The following is a 12764-nucleotide window of genomic DNA, read 5'->3' on the forward strand; positions in this document are numbered from 1 at the left end:
TTACGAGCATAAAAGCTCAGCGTGTTCTCATAAAACACAGGAAGTACCATGATCTAGTGAGAATATAAACAGCCCTATTCAATCTTGAAGGTTCAGATGCCAGTTCTATAAGGAGTCTGGTTTGTTCTAACAAAAACCCAGCTTCCTTAAATTCTCAGGAGAAAGATAACATTCCTTTTTAAAAGTATATATCTACGAAAACACTGGGTTTAAAGGGGTGGTTTGCTCTTTTTTTTTTTTTTTTTTTTTTTAACAAACCAAGAATTACAATTTAGCCCTCAGTTTTCAGAGCCTGGGCAAGACCATAGTAATACAATAAGAGAGTGAATTGGATGAATTACCTTTGAAAGGCTTCTAATGCCTTTTCGATCAGTAGAACTCAATCACTAAGCCTTTTATTAGAAGATAAATCTGGAGGTTTCAGTTCCCTGAAGGAAGTGTTTCTCTTTTCAAAGTTTGTGCTTTTTCACTGAGATTGGAAAATTGAAACATCTTTACCTCATAACACAGCAAAGCACCTACTGAAGGGTGCTCTTCTCCATCCTTTGCTTCACTATTTGCCCAATGCAGACAAGCTCTCATTGGAGGTGGACCAGCTCACTGAGAAATTACTGCAGCACATTTTTTCCCTATCGCTCTTGGAAATTGTTGAGAAATTATCCCAGAAATCCAGGCCGAAGTGTGTTTAGGTATAATATTCAGATAGGCTCTAGGAGAATATAAAATATTAGGGAGTAAATCCCACTCAGTTATTGGCTTGGAACATCCACCAAAGATAATGTGATATTATCATTAATTATAGAAAGATAGAGCCAATATCTTATCCTATCCTTTCCTATCTCATCTCAGGCCATCACAATAGCTCTTTTGCTTACCATTTCTACTGCGAACCACTATTCTACCAGAAGCTTCATTGTGTACATACTTGGGTCAGTGCAGCTGAGGTCAGTCTGATCAGCATCTCCAAATCACACACAGAAATTTGCCAAGGCATATGCAAATGAAACATTTAGACAGAAAGACAGCCAGAATTCACACAGAGATTTCCTCTACTGGACCACCAGTGGCCCCTACCGCCTCCCTGTGAGTAACAAGAGCAGTTCATTTTAATTCCAGGCAGTTTTGCACCAGCTAAGTGCAAATTCTCTTCTTTCACAGTTGGTTGGCAGCCTCAGCATCAGGGCATCCAGCAGTGTTGAGGTTCCATGAGTGTTTCTGAAAGCCTAAAGTAAGACCATGGGCTGTGGAAAGGGAAGAGATGCGATTCTGAGGTGATGCATGTGAAAATGCTGGTGTTTTATTTTTCAGGAGGGAGAATGGAAGTCTTTATGTATAACCCATGGAAACAAAGAAAAGCAAGCCAGGCTTCAGTGAATTCTTAAAACTATTCAAAGTCTTGAGTTTTTAGGAGGAAACTGGTTTGGGTTTTACCTTTCCCTGTTCTAAAAGGAGATCATCTCACAAAGGACCCTCATACTTGATCTACAAAGTGTGGGCTCGGTTTCAGGAGCCCTAAATATTCACAGGGAGGTATGCACATTACAGACAGAGTCACCCGAAGCTGTCAGAGTGTGTTATCAACACTGGTTCCCTGAGCCTTGTCATCCCTAGGTGTAAAGGACGCTGAGTGCTGTGGGCACAGGCCAATCAGGACACAAGGTCACCTGGTAAGTTAGCGTCAGCTGGAAATAGGAGACACAGATTTATACCCTCAAAGTACCGAGGGGGAAACTCCCTTTGGGAATTTCACAGTTGGAGGCAGTTCCATTTTTCAAAACATAATAGAATTTTGAAAAATAGATTTGTGTTTGAGTGAGGTTCAAGAAAGCACTTGTTAATTGTCACAGATCAACAGGTATACTGTTTTTCCTGTGTCCCATCTGGTGAGAGAATCATTTCTCCCACTCCCTTTATTTTCTTTTGGCAAATAACGTTATTTCTTTTAAAATGTAAAACAGAAGTATTCAGATTCCAGTGAAGCAAAGTGAACTGGAGACACTGTATGACATTGTAGTGAAAGAACACACATCACAGGCTCGCTCCTAACAATTGCCTGGATGGAGATTTCAGGGTCTGTTTAATTGCCTTCCACTCTCTCGAAAATAATTATTGCCCCTCTCCCCATTTTCTTTCCTAAATCAACTTCATCCGAATCAGTTTTGCTGCTGTAAAAATGTTCACGTGCAGAAAGTTCTGTTTGACGTCCTTTCTAAGTTTAACAGTGGCCTTAATTAACACCTGAGATTTTTCTCCAAGGATTCATTCAGTAAGAAGGATGGGATGCGGAATTTCTATTAAAAGATAATAAAAATGAGAATTTCTATTATATCCTGGTGGAATTTTTATCTTGGAAAGAGAAAGCAACCTAAAATAACTTGGGGTCCTTTTCTTCTTTCTTCCTTCCTCACCTCTGCTTTTGTGCACTTGGGAAAGGTTTGAGGCAGGATGGCACGGAGATTCAAAAGGGAATTTGCAGATTCTTAGTCCTCTAGGAAGTCACTGTCCTGGCAGCAAGCAACTCTTATAGTCCTGGGTGCCTTCTCTGGGTTTGGGCAGTGCCCTTGGGTCCTGGGTATGTGAGGAGGAAAGAGGAGAGGTGTGGAGATGGAGTAGGAGGGAGATAAAGAAGAGAGACCACAGGTGCCGAGAAAGTGGGGCTGGACAGTGGGTAGGGGTGCAGTACCACCTGCAGTTGCCTTGGTGCCTCTTGGTGCCCCGCACTTGCTTCTTCCGGGATCTAGGATGTAGGGTCTAGCTCTCTCCTGTCCTAACCCAAGGCTGGCAGGGTCTCTCTGCAGTCTGCCCTGGGTATATGCTATCCCCTCCTTTCTCCTATGTCACCTACAGGCAATTGAATGAGGTTTCCTTTTGGGCACAGCATGACTCCTGACCCCTCTCCCGTGCTTGTCTCCCCAAGATGAGGTCATCCCTAATGCTTGGCCTTCTTTCCAGGGAGCCAGTGGATGAGGTGCTGCAGATCCCCCCATCCCTGCTGACATGTGGAGGCTGCCAGCAGAACATCGGGGACCGCTACTTCCTGAAGGCCATCGACCAGTACTGGCACGAGGACTGCCTCAGCTGTGACCTCTGCGGGTGCCGGCTGGGCGAGGTGGGCCGGCGCCTCTACTACAAGCTGGGCAGGAAGCTCTGCCGCAGAGACTATCTCAGGTACTCTCCTCGCTGCCCTCCTGGGGCTGTGGGTCTGTCTCCCCCAGTGCCTGCCTCTTGCCCCAGCGAGGTCAGGCTGGGTCTCAGCTGCCCGATGCAGGGAAGCAGTCGGCCTTTCTTCCTGTTCGAGAAGCATGTTCTCAGGGATACATTCCTACATGGTCAAATTCTAATATTTTAAAGGCGAGATAGTGATGAACACAAAATTCAGAATAGCGGTTCCCTCTGTGGGGCAGAAAAGGGGAGAAGGTTGGGGAGAAGGCACAGGATGTGCCAAAGGAACCGCGAGCTTTGTAGTTTCTAAGTTTGAGTGGGGGCTCCTAGGAGCTCATTTAATGCTTCAAAATATACCTATAGGTTCTAAATAGTCCTTTGTAAGATTCCAATATTATGTGATGAGAAAATTAAAAATAGAAAGCATGATCTCGCCATTGCATTCCAAGGATTTGACGGTCACAGCAGGAAGGCCCTGAAGTCAGCTGTAGGTTTGAGCCCCGGCACCACTGCTTTCTAGCTCTGTGACCTTGGACAAGTTATGTAACCTTCCTAAGCCTCGACTTCCTCATCTGTAAAATGGGGATAACAGCGATACCTACTTCCAAGAAGGGGTGGGAATTACATGGGGTGATACATGTGAAGGGCTTGGCTTGCTGCATGAGTATGAGGATCAAATAGATGTTAGCTGCTCATGACATTGATCATTAGAGTCTTTTCCGATCTAATGAACAAAGAAAGGGAAGAATGGAAAGGCAAAATAGGAACTCTGGAACACCCAGTGAGACAGGCACTGAGGCCATCTTGGGTGCTCTGGGTCATAAGTTTGGCTATGTGAATTTTCCAGCACTCAGATGAGTGCCTTTGCCCAGAATGTTCTAGCATCTCCAGTTTCATATTAGCTGCTGCAGAGGTAACTCTGTGCCCTCTGCTGTCAAATCTGCTTAACTGTGTAGCTGTCAGATTTTTGCCACCTTCCTGTGGCAGAGGGTCTGTGGAGCATGGAGCCCTAATACATTAGGACCACCAAACCAGGGAAGCTTGTTTAGACTCCAGCGCCCTTGGCTGCCAGGCCAGCTCTTCCTCCCAAACCTGCCCTCAGAGCATTTTACATTAAAAAAAAAAAAAAAATGCAGGCAATTCCATGGTGAAGGAAGCTTATCTGTTCACCCAGAGACTGACAGAGTAAGCTTCCCACCCCCAAATTTCCTGATAAAGTCCTTGCAAATTTGGTGGTTCAGAGAAAAGAAGTCAGGTTTCCAAGGATCATGATTTTAATTTTGGTCAATTTTTTATTAAGTAACAAGAAAACAGAACTGGGATAAATAGAGACCTGGTTCTGCTCGCTATCAGTTTGCCAAGACAGTGCAGAAAGCAGACGGGTAAATGATTCCCATTGGGCCCCCTGACTACATCCCTGTCAAATCATTTGAATCTTATTAAATGAGGTACAGATAGAGTAAGGTCAAAAGAGCCCGGGCTTCTCCCTATTTCTGCAGTTTTTATATAACATTCAAGAATAAACCCCGTGCTGCCTGGGCTTGTTAATCTCTTGCATTTTTAAAAAGGAGAGGAAAAAAACAGTCTGGGAGAACCCAGTGTTAATTAACCTGTGTCTTCGTGACATGAAATAATTCTTCTCCCTGTTACATTCCTAGGCAACATGTTAATTAACTCTGTGTTAGTGCAAGCGTTTCCAGCCATCCTTTCATATTTATATTATTGTTATTAAAATGGGCAGGAGGGAGCTTCAGACATGACATCTCTTGACAGAGGAGAAAAATCATTTCTTGCTGCAGGCATGGCCCTTTAGCCATGGACTTGTTTGCCTGCATTCTTGACATATCTGGCAGTGTCTTTGCAAAAGGCAAGTTGGAGGAGTGAGGAAATGAGTTCTATGATGGGATTCAGTCCTTCTCCCCCTGCCCACCCACCCGTGCCCCAGGAGAACTTCTCCCCCTGAGGGTTTCCAATGTTTGACTTGCCTGTTACTGTCCGTTTCAGACATTTAGCCTCAAATATTCATGAGACCCCCATGCAGAACCTAAATAAACCCTGTGCTATTATGTTGTTTTCTTGGGAACCGAAGAGTAGCTGTTAGTATCAGTGCCCAGCCCAGATCCCCTCGGATCGCTTTTTTACCAGTTTTTGTGTGCAGTGCCTCCCCACCCCTAAGTGTTTTACTTTCAACAGCCAGCACCTGTGTCTGTTAAAGCCAGAAGTGTGCCCACTGCCCACCCCCCCATGCCCAACAGACCTGGCCCAGTGGCTGGCACTGCCGGAGACCAAAGTCCTGCAATCTTGCCGGGAGCCAGGGCCGCTTGGAGACATAACTTACACCCCAGAGTCCCCGTGCAGTCAGGCTGAAGCTCCCCTCGGACTTGGCCCGAGTGTGCAACTTTGCTTGCCTTGCACCCCTCCTGTCCGGCTTCCCTTGCCACCTTACCTGTTTCCCCTGATGACACATCCTTAACAAATCCTGGTCTCAGGGTCTATTTCCGGGATATCCAGCCTAAGGCACCAGTTCTTGGTGCCAGAGGTGAACGCCTGAGTTAGATGTCAAGTCCTGGCTATTTTCACTATTAGTGAAGTCCCAGCAAACCAGAGCTTGTAAGGGCCTGCAGAGGCCTTCTCTTCCAGTTCTCCTGCATTATACCTTAAGACACAGAAGCCAGGGCAGAGGATGTCATTGGCTCTGGGGCACCCGGCTAGTTAGAGGTGATGCTGGGACCTGAACTTGTCTCCCAAATACAAGTCCTTCATCCTTCCCTTCGTTAGCTGCCTGACGTGTGTTGTAATTTACCCCCAACTTCCCTTTAATAAACGCTCTCCTTCCGTAAGGGTCACACACCCCAGGTGGTTGGCTTCGTTCCACACACACTGTTTTGTAAGTCACTTGGGCCCAAACTCAACTTACTGAACAATCAGGAAATCAGAACTGTCTTTCCACTCTGTGACCTCCAGGGTGGCAGTTCCCTACAGCTCCACCATCTGCTGCCTTGGGATAAAATGATCTCCCCCAGTAATGAGCTTGCTCCCAGGTGGTGCCTTGAAAACACTCAGAGCTCTTCAAATGGAAAGCGGGATTCGGAGGGAAATTAGCTGGCCTGGCTGTAACCATGAGTTCTCTACCCACAGACCACGTCTTCCTGGTTCCATTAATTTTGTTCATGTGTTTCAAAATTTGTCAACTGCCCTCATCTCCCCTAGAACCTCTCAGAACGTACCAGTTGACTCTCTGCTCTTCTGAAGTTAATAAGAACTTCCGAGAAGAACAGGCATTCACCTAAAACCGCCCTGAAGGTTTTCCGTGAAAAGGACCTGCTGACATGCCATGTAATCAGGCATGTGGGAAAATGACTTCTGGCAGCAAGACTGGCCCTGTTGGAATACCCCCAAGATGTGTTAAAACCCAGCCAGCGCTGGCTTTGCCCTTGAACGCTGGTGCTTTGACATGCTGCGTCCATCCTTTAACAGCCGGGTGAGGGGCACGCTATGATCACTGCCAAGCTCAGAGGAATCAGAGGTCTCACCAGGGTCACTCAGGCACTCAGGGCTAGTCCTGGCTGAACCCAAGTCTTCTGATTCCAGTGCTTGTGTTATCCCACTCTTGCGGGCTGATTCTCAAACTTCAGCCTGCATCAGAATCACCTGGCCGTGCTCAGGACCACACAGATGGCTGGGCCTCACCTGCAGAGCATCTCAATCAGGAGGGTCTGAGCGAACATTTCTAACAAGTTCCCGGGTGATGCAAATACGGCTGGTCCCAGGACCACACTTTGAGAACCACTGCACTACGCTCCACCATATTGCATCTCCCACTTTGGCATGTGGCATCTCCCACATGTTGCTTAATATAAGTAACCTGTCAGCTGAGACTTAGGAGAGTCTTGATTTCAATGTCAGAAGAGGAGTTTCTCCAGAGACTCATGCCATTGGCGCAGCAAGGATCTCGAATTAAGATCTTCCATTCTATGTGGAGAAATGCTGCCCATCCTCCAGATGTCCGAGGCACGATTAACTATACCGCGTGTTTTCGGTTGAGCTCCCTCTGTCTCCCAGAAGCTGGGGTCCCAGCAAACAACCATGCGGAGATGGCCTTGGTACCTTTGAAGGAATTCAAGACCAACCCTCCCTATGGGTGGAATTAGTGGTTGTTGATGTGATAGAATTTGGGAGCCTCAGAAAGATGCCCATTTCATTGCATTCCTGGTCAGTTTCCTCTCAAAGGGGCCCCTGGGGTTTACTCCTGGCCCCTCTTCTAAAATGAAAGTTCCCCTGGGAAGAGACACACAATCCATGCCTAACCTCTGAAATCGCTTCAGCTGAGAGTCTTTTCCACAGAGGTGGGGCCCAGGGCAACCTGGAGGCGTGGAGGGTGGTGGCTGCAGGCAGGGAGAGAGCTCAGAAAAGGGACGAGTTATGCCAAACACAAATGCCACAGATACGGTCTCATCCCAGAGGACCCACTTCCTTCTAGGAAACACTGCGAACGAGTCAGCCATCGGTCTGGACCCAGCTCTTCCTTGCTGGGACGTCTTGGGAATCCAGCCTACAGCATGGAACCCATCCTCAGGCCCTTTCTTCCAGTATTATCTGTGCCACTGTCTCTTTAGCTCTTCTCTCCGTTTTCTCCCCAGGCTCTTTGGCCAGGACGGCCTCTGCGCATCCTGTGACAGGCGGATCCGTGCCTACGAGATGACGATGCGGGTGAGGGACAAAGTGTATCACCTGGAATGTTTCAAATGTGCCGCCTGTCAGAAGCATTTCTGTGTGGGTGACAGATACCTCCTCATCAACTCCGATATAGTGTGTGAACAGGACATCTATGAGTGGACTAAGGTCAATGGGATGATATAGGCCAGATGCCCCAGCATCTCTGGAGAGGTGTTTCACTGAAGTCACTGTCTCCGTGGGGTCTTCACTCTTAGGCATTTGGGGGATTTGAGGGTGGGCTGAGACATTTCTTAGGGGATGAAAGACCCTAATTGGACACCAAGAACCAATACACAGCATCCAAGTGACATAATACAAGGGGGCAAAACTTAAACGTGACAAAATGACTGGCCTTGAGGGAGAACTTATGGACAATGGCCACAGCCTATGGGTAGTAACTGACATGATTAGCGAGGGAGAGAGTGTTGGGGCTTCTGTGCCGTCATGATGGAACTTCCCATCTACAGATGGGGACTTGTTCTGCCCAGACTTGTTATGTCTTTAACCCTTGAAAACTAGAGATGTGCAATTGATTTCTTTTCTTCCTGGCTTTTATGAGAACCCTGTTCCAACCACTGTCCTCCACACAAGGGAAGGACAGAGAGAAGAGTGGCCATCCTTTTATTCTTGGCCACCTTCCCAAGGCCTTAAGCTTTGGACCCAAGGGACACTGCATGGAGACAACATTTCAGTTGAGAATGAAAACTGCAACTTTTAACCAAACAATTCTTTAAAGCAATGCTGATGAACCACTGTTTTTAGACACCTTAGTTTTGAAGTGAGGAGTTCCACAGATTGTTTCTATACAAATGTAAATCTAAAAAAAAAAAAAAGTTGTTCACCTATTTTATTATCTTAGATTATATCAAAGTATTTGTTGTGTGTAGTTTAAAAAAACTCCGAGGACAATAAAAATGACTGACTAAAATACGCAGTGTTGTTTACCTGGTAATGACTTACAATTTGGGATGGCAGGAAAAAAATGGCTTTTTATATTGTAAAGGAGAAGTAAATAAGCAATTTACTTTCCGGTCAAATAAAAACAAGTTTATGGCTAGGGTTTATATGAGGCAGGCACGTTTCTATATTACTAGCAATTAGTATCTAACGGGTCATCATGTAGCTCAGAGGGATGTAGAATAATTAGATTGCTATTGTAAAACCTGCATTTCACTTCAGCATTGTATAGAGTGAACAGAAGGCAAGATCTTTGCCTTTGGGAAACCTGTAACCTAGGAAGGACACAAATACATAAAACAGATTCCCTTGGGAGAGAAGGTAATTACCTAGTTTGAAATGTGGCAAAGATGCTGAGCTTGACACTTCGATTTTCCAAGACGTGTGTCTCAGGGTATTTTATGACAAGTGGTTAAGAGAGCCTTACCTTGAGGATTTAAAGCAGGCACCTTGTCTGTGCGGTTGCCTTTCACCGCATCCAGGCAGCCATGAACTGACTCAGAGCGCCACCTGCTGGTCATCACCTCTCAGCTCACTAGTTCAAGAACGTCCCAATGAAAGACGAACGGGAGATGTATTTCAATTGTTACGTAAAAATATTGGCAAGTACCAAGAAGTCTTAATGTGTTTAATTATCAAGACATCAGAAACATGCATCTAGTGCTACAATTAATTAACTGTGATATTCCTTTAAAAAGTTCATCACTAGGGTTTGCTTGGTTTTTTCTTCTTCTGGAGAAATAATTAAGTGATGGCTCTCTTGGTCTGTAAAATACTAAAAGTGGTTGGGAAGTTTGACTGCTTAGGGTGGCCTATTTAAAACAAATCTAGTTATACTGAATTTCAACTAGGTGTTGGTAAGGGACTTCCAGTGAGGGGATATTTGTTCTAAATCAACAAAGGGAAGTGGTTCTCCGATTGTGGTCCATGAAGCAGCAATATCAGCATCACTTGAGAACTTATTAAAAATGAAGATTCATGGGCTCCATCCCAGACAGAGTGAGTCGGAAATGCTGGGGATGGGGTTCAGCAATCTGTGTTTTAACAAGCCCTAAAGATGATTCTGACTCATGCTGAAGCTTAAGAATGTTCTGAAACATCCCCCAGTTTGGTAGATCATCTGCTCTAAGTTGTTAATAGTATTTGACACAATGGTTAATCACTGAGTAACTTTTCCACGTGTAGACCAACACTGTCTACCCCTGGTCCCTAAGCTGAAAACCTTTACATAATTCTGTCACTCAGCTAGCAGTTGTCATCTACCAGATCAATCACAATTCAATCCACCATTTTTAACCATATCGACATTAATAATAATAATAATAGATTTTAGTTATGTGAATGATCCTATGTGCAGTATTAGGTCAAAATAAACATGGTTCATGCTTTTGAAATGTAAACTTTATTCTTAATCCCCATGATAGTATAATACGCATAAGATTCAGGAGCTCAGCCCATACCTTTGCCATCCTCAACAAAGCGATAATTAACGTTTTCCATTTGTCCACGGCGCCATTTTGCAGAATTGTGAATGCGCAGGCAGAGTCTTTGTGGTAAATCACCCCAGGGGCCCAAATGTCTAACCCACAACTGACTTGAGAGGAAGGACATGTAAAGAGAGGGACCAGCTCCCAGAATCTACCCTGGTGGTCCTTGCCTGAGCATGCAGGCTGTGTGCCCAAGACCCAGAGGCAGAGAACCAGGCACCTGCACCCTTCCCCGGTCCATGACTTACTTCAGCAATTTGGTGGAACATTTCACTTCCTCTTACCTTATTAATGTCTTGTAACCTGAACCAGCTTCCTTTTATTGCTGTCTCTAATAGAATCACTGCTTCTCAGGGAATCTTGGAATCCTACAAAGTTACAGCAGAGCAGTGGCTAGGAGCTCTATCATCATAAGACTGGGATATGAATGGCAATGATGTGACTTAATTATTTAAGGAACATTTACACAGCAGTTACCACGTGCCAGACACTCTTCTAGGGGCTGTACAAATAGCAACTCCTTTAAGTGACAGAACAGCGCCACGTGGCAGTTTCTATTTATTATCATCCACATGGACTCCCGGGGAAACTGCAGCACAGACAGGCTTAGTCACCTGCCTAAGGTCCTACGGCTAATAAAGGGCAGAAGTAGTCTGTAATTGAGGCCTCACTCTGTGCTCTGCTGCCTCTCTTAGGCTCACCTCCCTGAACCTCAGGTTTCTCATCTGCAAAATAGGGAAAATGAATACCTTTCTCCCCAGGTTATTTGAAACCATTTGAGTACAGTCTAGCCAGAAATGTAACCAAAGTACAATGATATGAGATTAGCACCATAATAAAGATATGTCGAAAGTGCTGTGGAAACACAGATGAGGGAACAATTCTATTGGCCCCTGGGCGGCTATCTGGAGTAAAGCAGAAGTGACATTTCAAATGCCCCTGGACCAGCAAGGGGGTGACACAGGCAAGAGCAAAGACTCAGAGACCTTGACCTAGTGGAGCAGGTAGTCAAGTGAGCCCAGAGTTTTCATGGTGGTGGTGGTGGAGGTGGTGAGCTTTGGCTGGAGGGGGGCTGGGCCAGTGAGTAAATAACAGGGGAGATGAGGTCTTCCACAGTTTTGAGACTGAATGGCAAATCAAAATCCAAACCCAGGAATCTCTGAGAGGTGGAGGGAGGGTGCAAGGAAGGTATAACAGGGGCCTGGAACATCTTATTATGCTAGAAAATAAGGAACTGCTTTTAAAAAAGTGATGTAGGTACGCCACAAGGACAAAGAAGCTAACTTGAAGGGGCTGGCCAATCTGGAGCAATTTGACTACCAAAATAATTAAGGATAGTAATGAGTTACAAAGTGTTGGGGGGAAAATAAGAATTCGTGAGTTCATACCAATAATAAATAAATGGAGAGAATAAAGGGCTCTTGTTTACAGCAGAATCTTGAATGCCAACAGGTAAATGTGAAGAGAGTGTGGGAGTTGGCAAGTCATCATTCTGCAACTATCATAGTGAAATGATAAAATCAAGCAAGAAGCATCAAGAGTTGCTAAATTTCAACAAAGAAAGAGCGGGATACTTGGACGGTCTTAAAGTACCTTTCCATGTATTGTTATTCGTTGCAAGGGGGAAACCCGTAAGTACACAGTGGAGACATTGGACAGCACGCTGACCAGGTGATCAGTGAGGAGCGGATGGACCATGTGTGCCTCCAGATGTGATTCTCTGTGAGGGACATACCATCACTGTTTTAGGATTCCTCCTGAGAATGCATAGCCTGAATCTAAGTACGAGACAAATTACCAGGCAAACTCAAAACGATGAACATTGTATTTTTAAAAAGGGAGGAGATGGGGCTCTATTTTCAAAAATGTCAGTGTCATAAAGAATAAAGAAAAGCTGTGGGAATGTTCCAGATTCAAGAAGGCTAAGGAGACCTGACAACTAAGTCCAATACCTGGCCCTTTACTTTCCCTCCAGTACTGGAGGGGGAAAATGCTATAGAGGATATCATTGGGGCAATTGATAACATTGAAATATGAGAGGGTAGATTAGTTCAAATTATTGCACAAATGCTAAATTTATTGAGGTTGACAACTGTACTGTGGTTACATAAGAGACTATCCCTATTTTTAGGAAATACACAGTGAAATATTTAGGACAAAATGGTCATGACATATGGAACTTAGTCTCAAATAATTAAGAAAAATTTACATGTGTGGGGTGTGTGTGTGTCTGCTGTGTGTGTGTAGAAAGAGAGAGACAGAGACAGAGAGAGGGCAGGGTGGGAGGAATAAATGGCAAAGCAAATGGGTAAAAATGTTAACAGGTGAATCTAGGTACGGGATACACAGGTACACTATTTTTGTTCGTGCATCTTTTCTATCAGTTTGACACGTTTACAAATAAAAAGTTTTTTTAAACTTTAGAAATCTTGACCTTTTCTT

At 44.9% G+C, this 12764-nt stretch overlaps 1 protein-coding gene across 3 annotated transcripts in view; it reads left to right on the plus strand.

Moving 5' to 3' along the window:
* LMO2 (LIM domain only 2) overlaps positions 1-8820 on the plus strand; it is a 29281-nt gene extending 20461 nt beyond the window's left edge. For 2 of the 3 annotated variants that reach the window (XM_060303365.2, XM_030864758.3), the window contains 2 exons: positions 2953-3168; positions 7803-8819. In XM_060303365.2, coding sequence (XP_060159348.1) covers positions 2953-3168; positions 7803-8022 — 436 coding nt within the window. In that variant the 3' untranslated portion in view covers positions 8023-8819. Of the gene's footprint in view, positions 1-2952; positions 3169-7802 lie in introns of all 3 variants that reach the window. The other variant, XM_030864759.3, reaches the window with a different exon arrangement.
* The last annotated feature ends 3944 nt before the right edge of the window (positions 8821-12764 follow it).

The sequence above is a fragment of the Globicephala melas genome, chromosome 8 (assembly GCF_963455315.2).
Source record: "Globicephala melas chromosome 8, mGloMel1.2, whole genome shotgun sequence".
NCBI lineage: Eukaryota > Metazoa > Chordata > Mammalia > Artiodactyla > Delphinidae > Globicephala > Globicephala melas.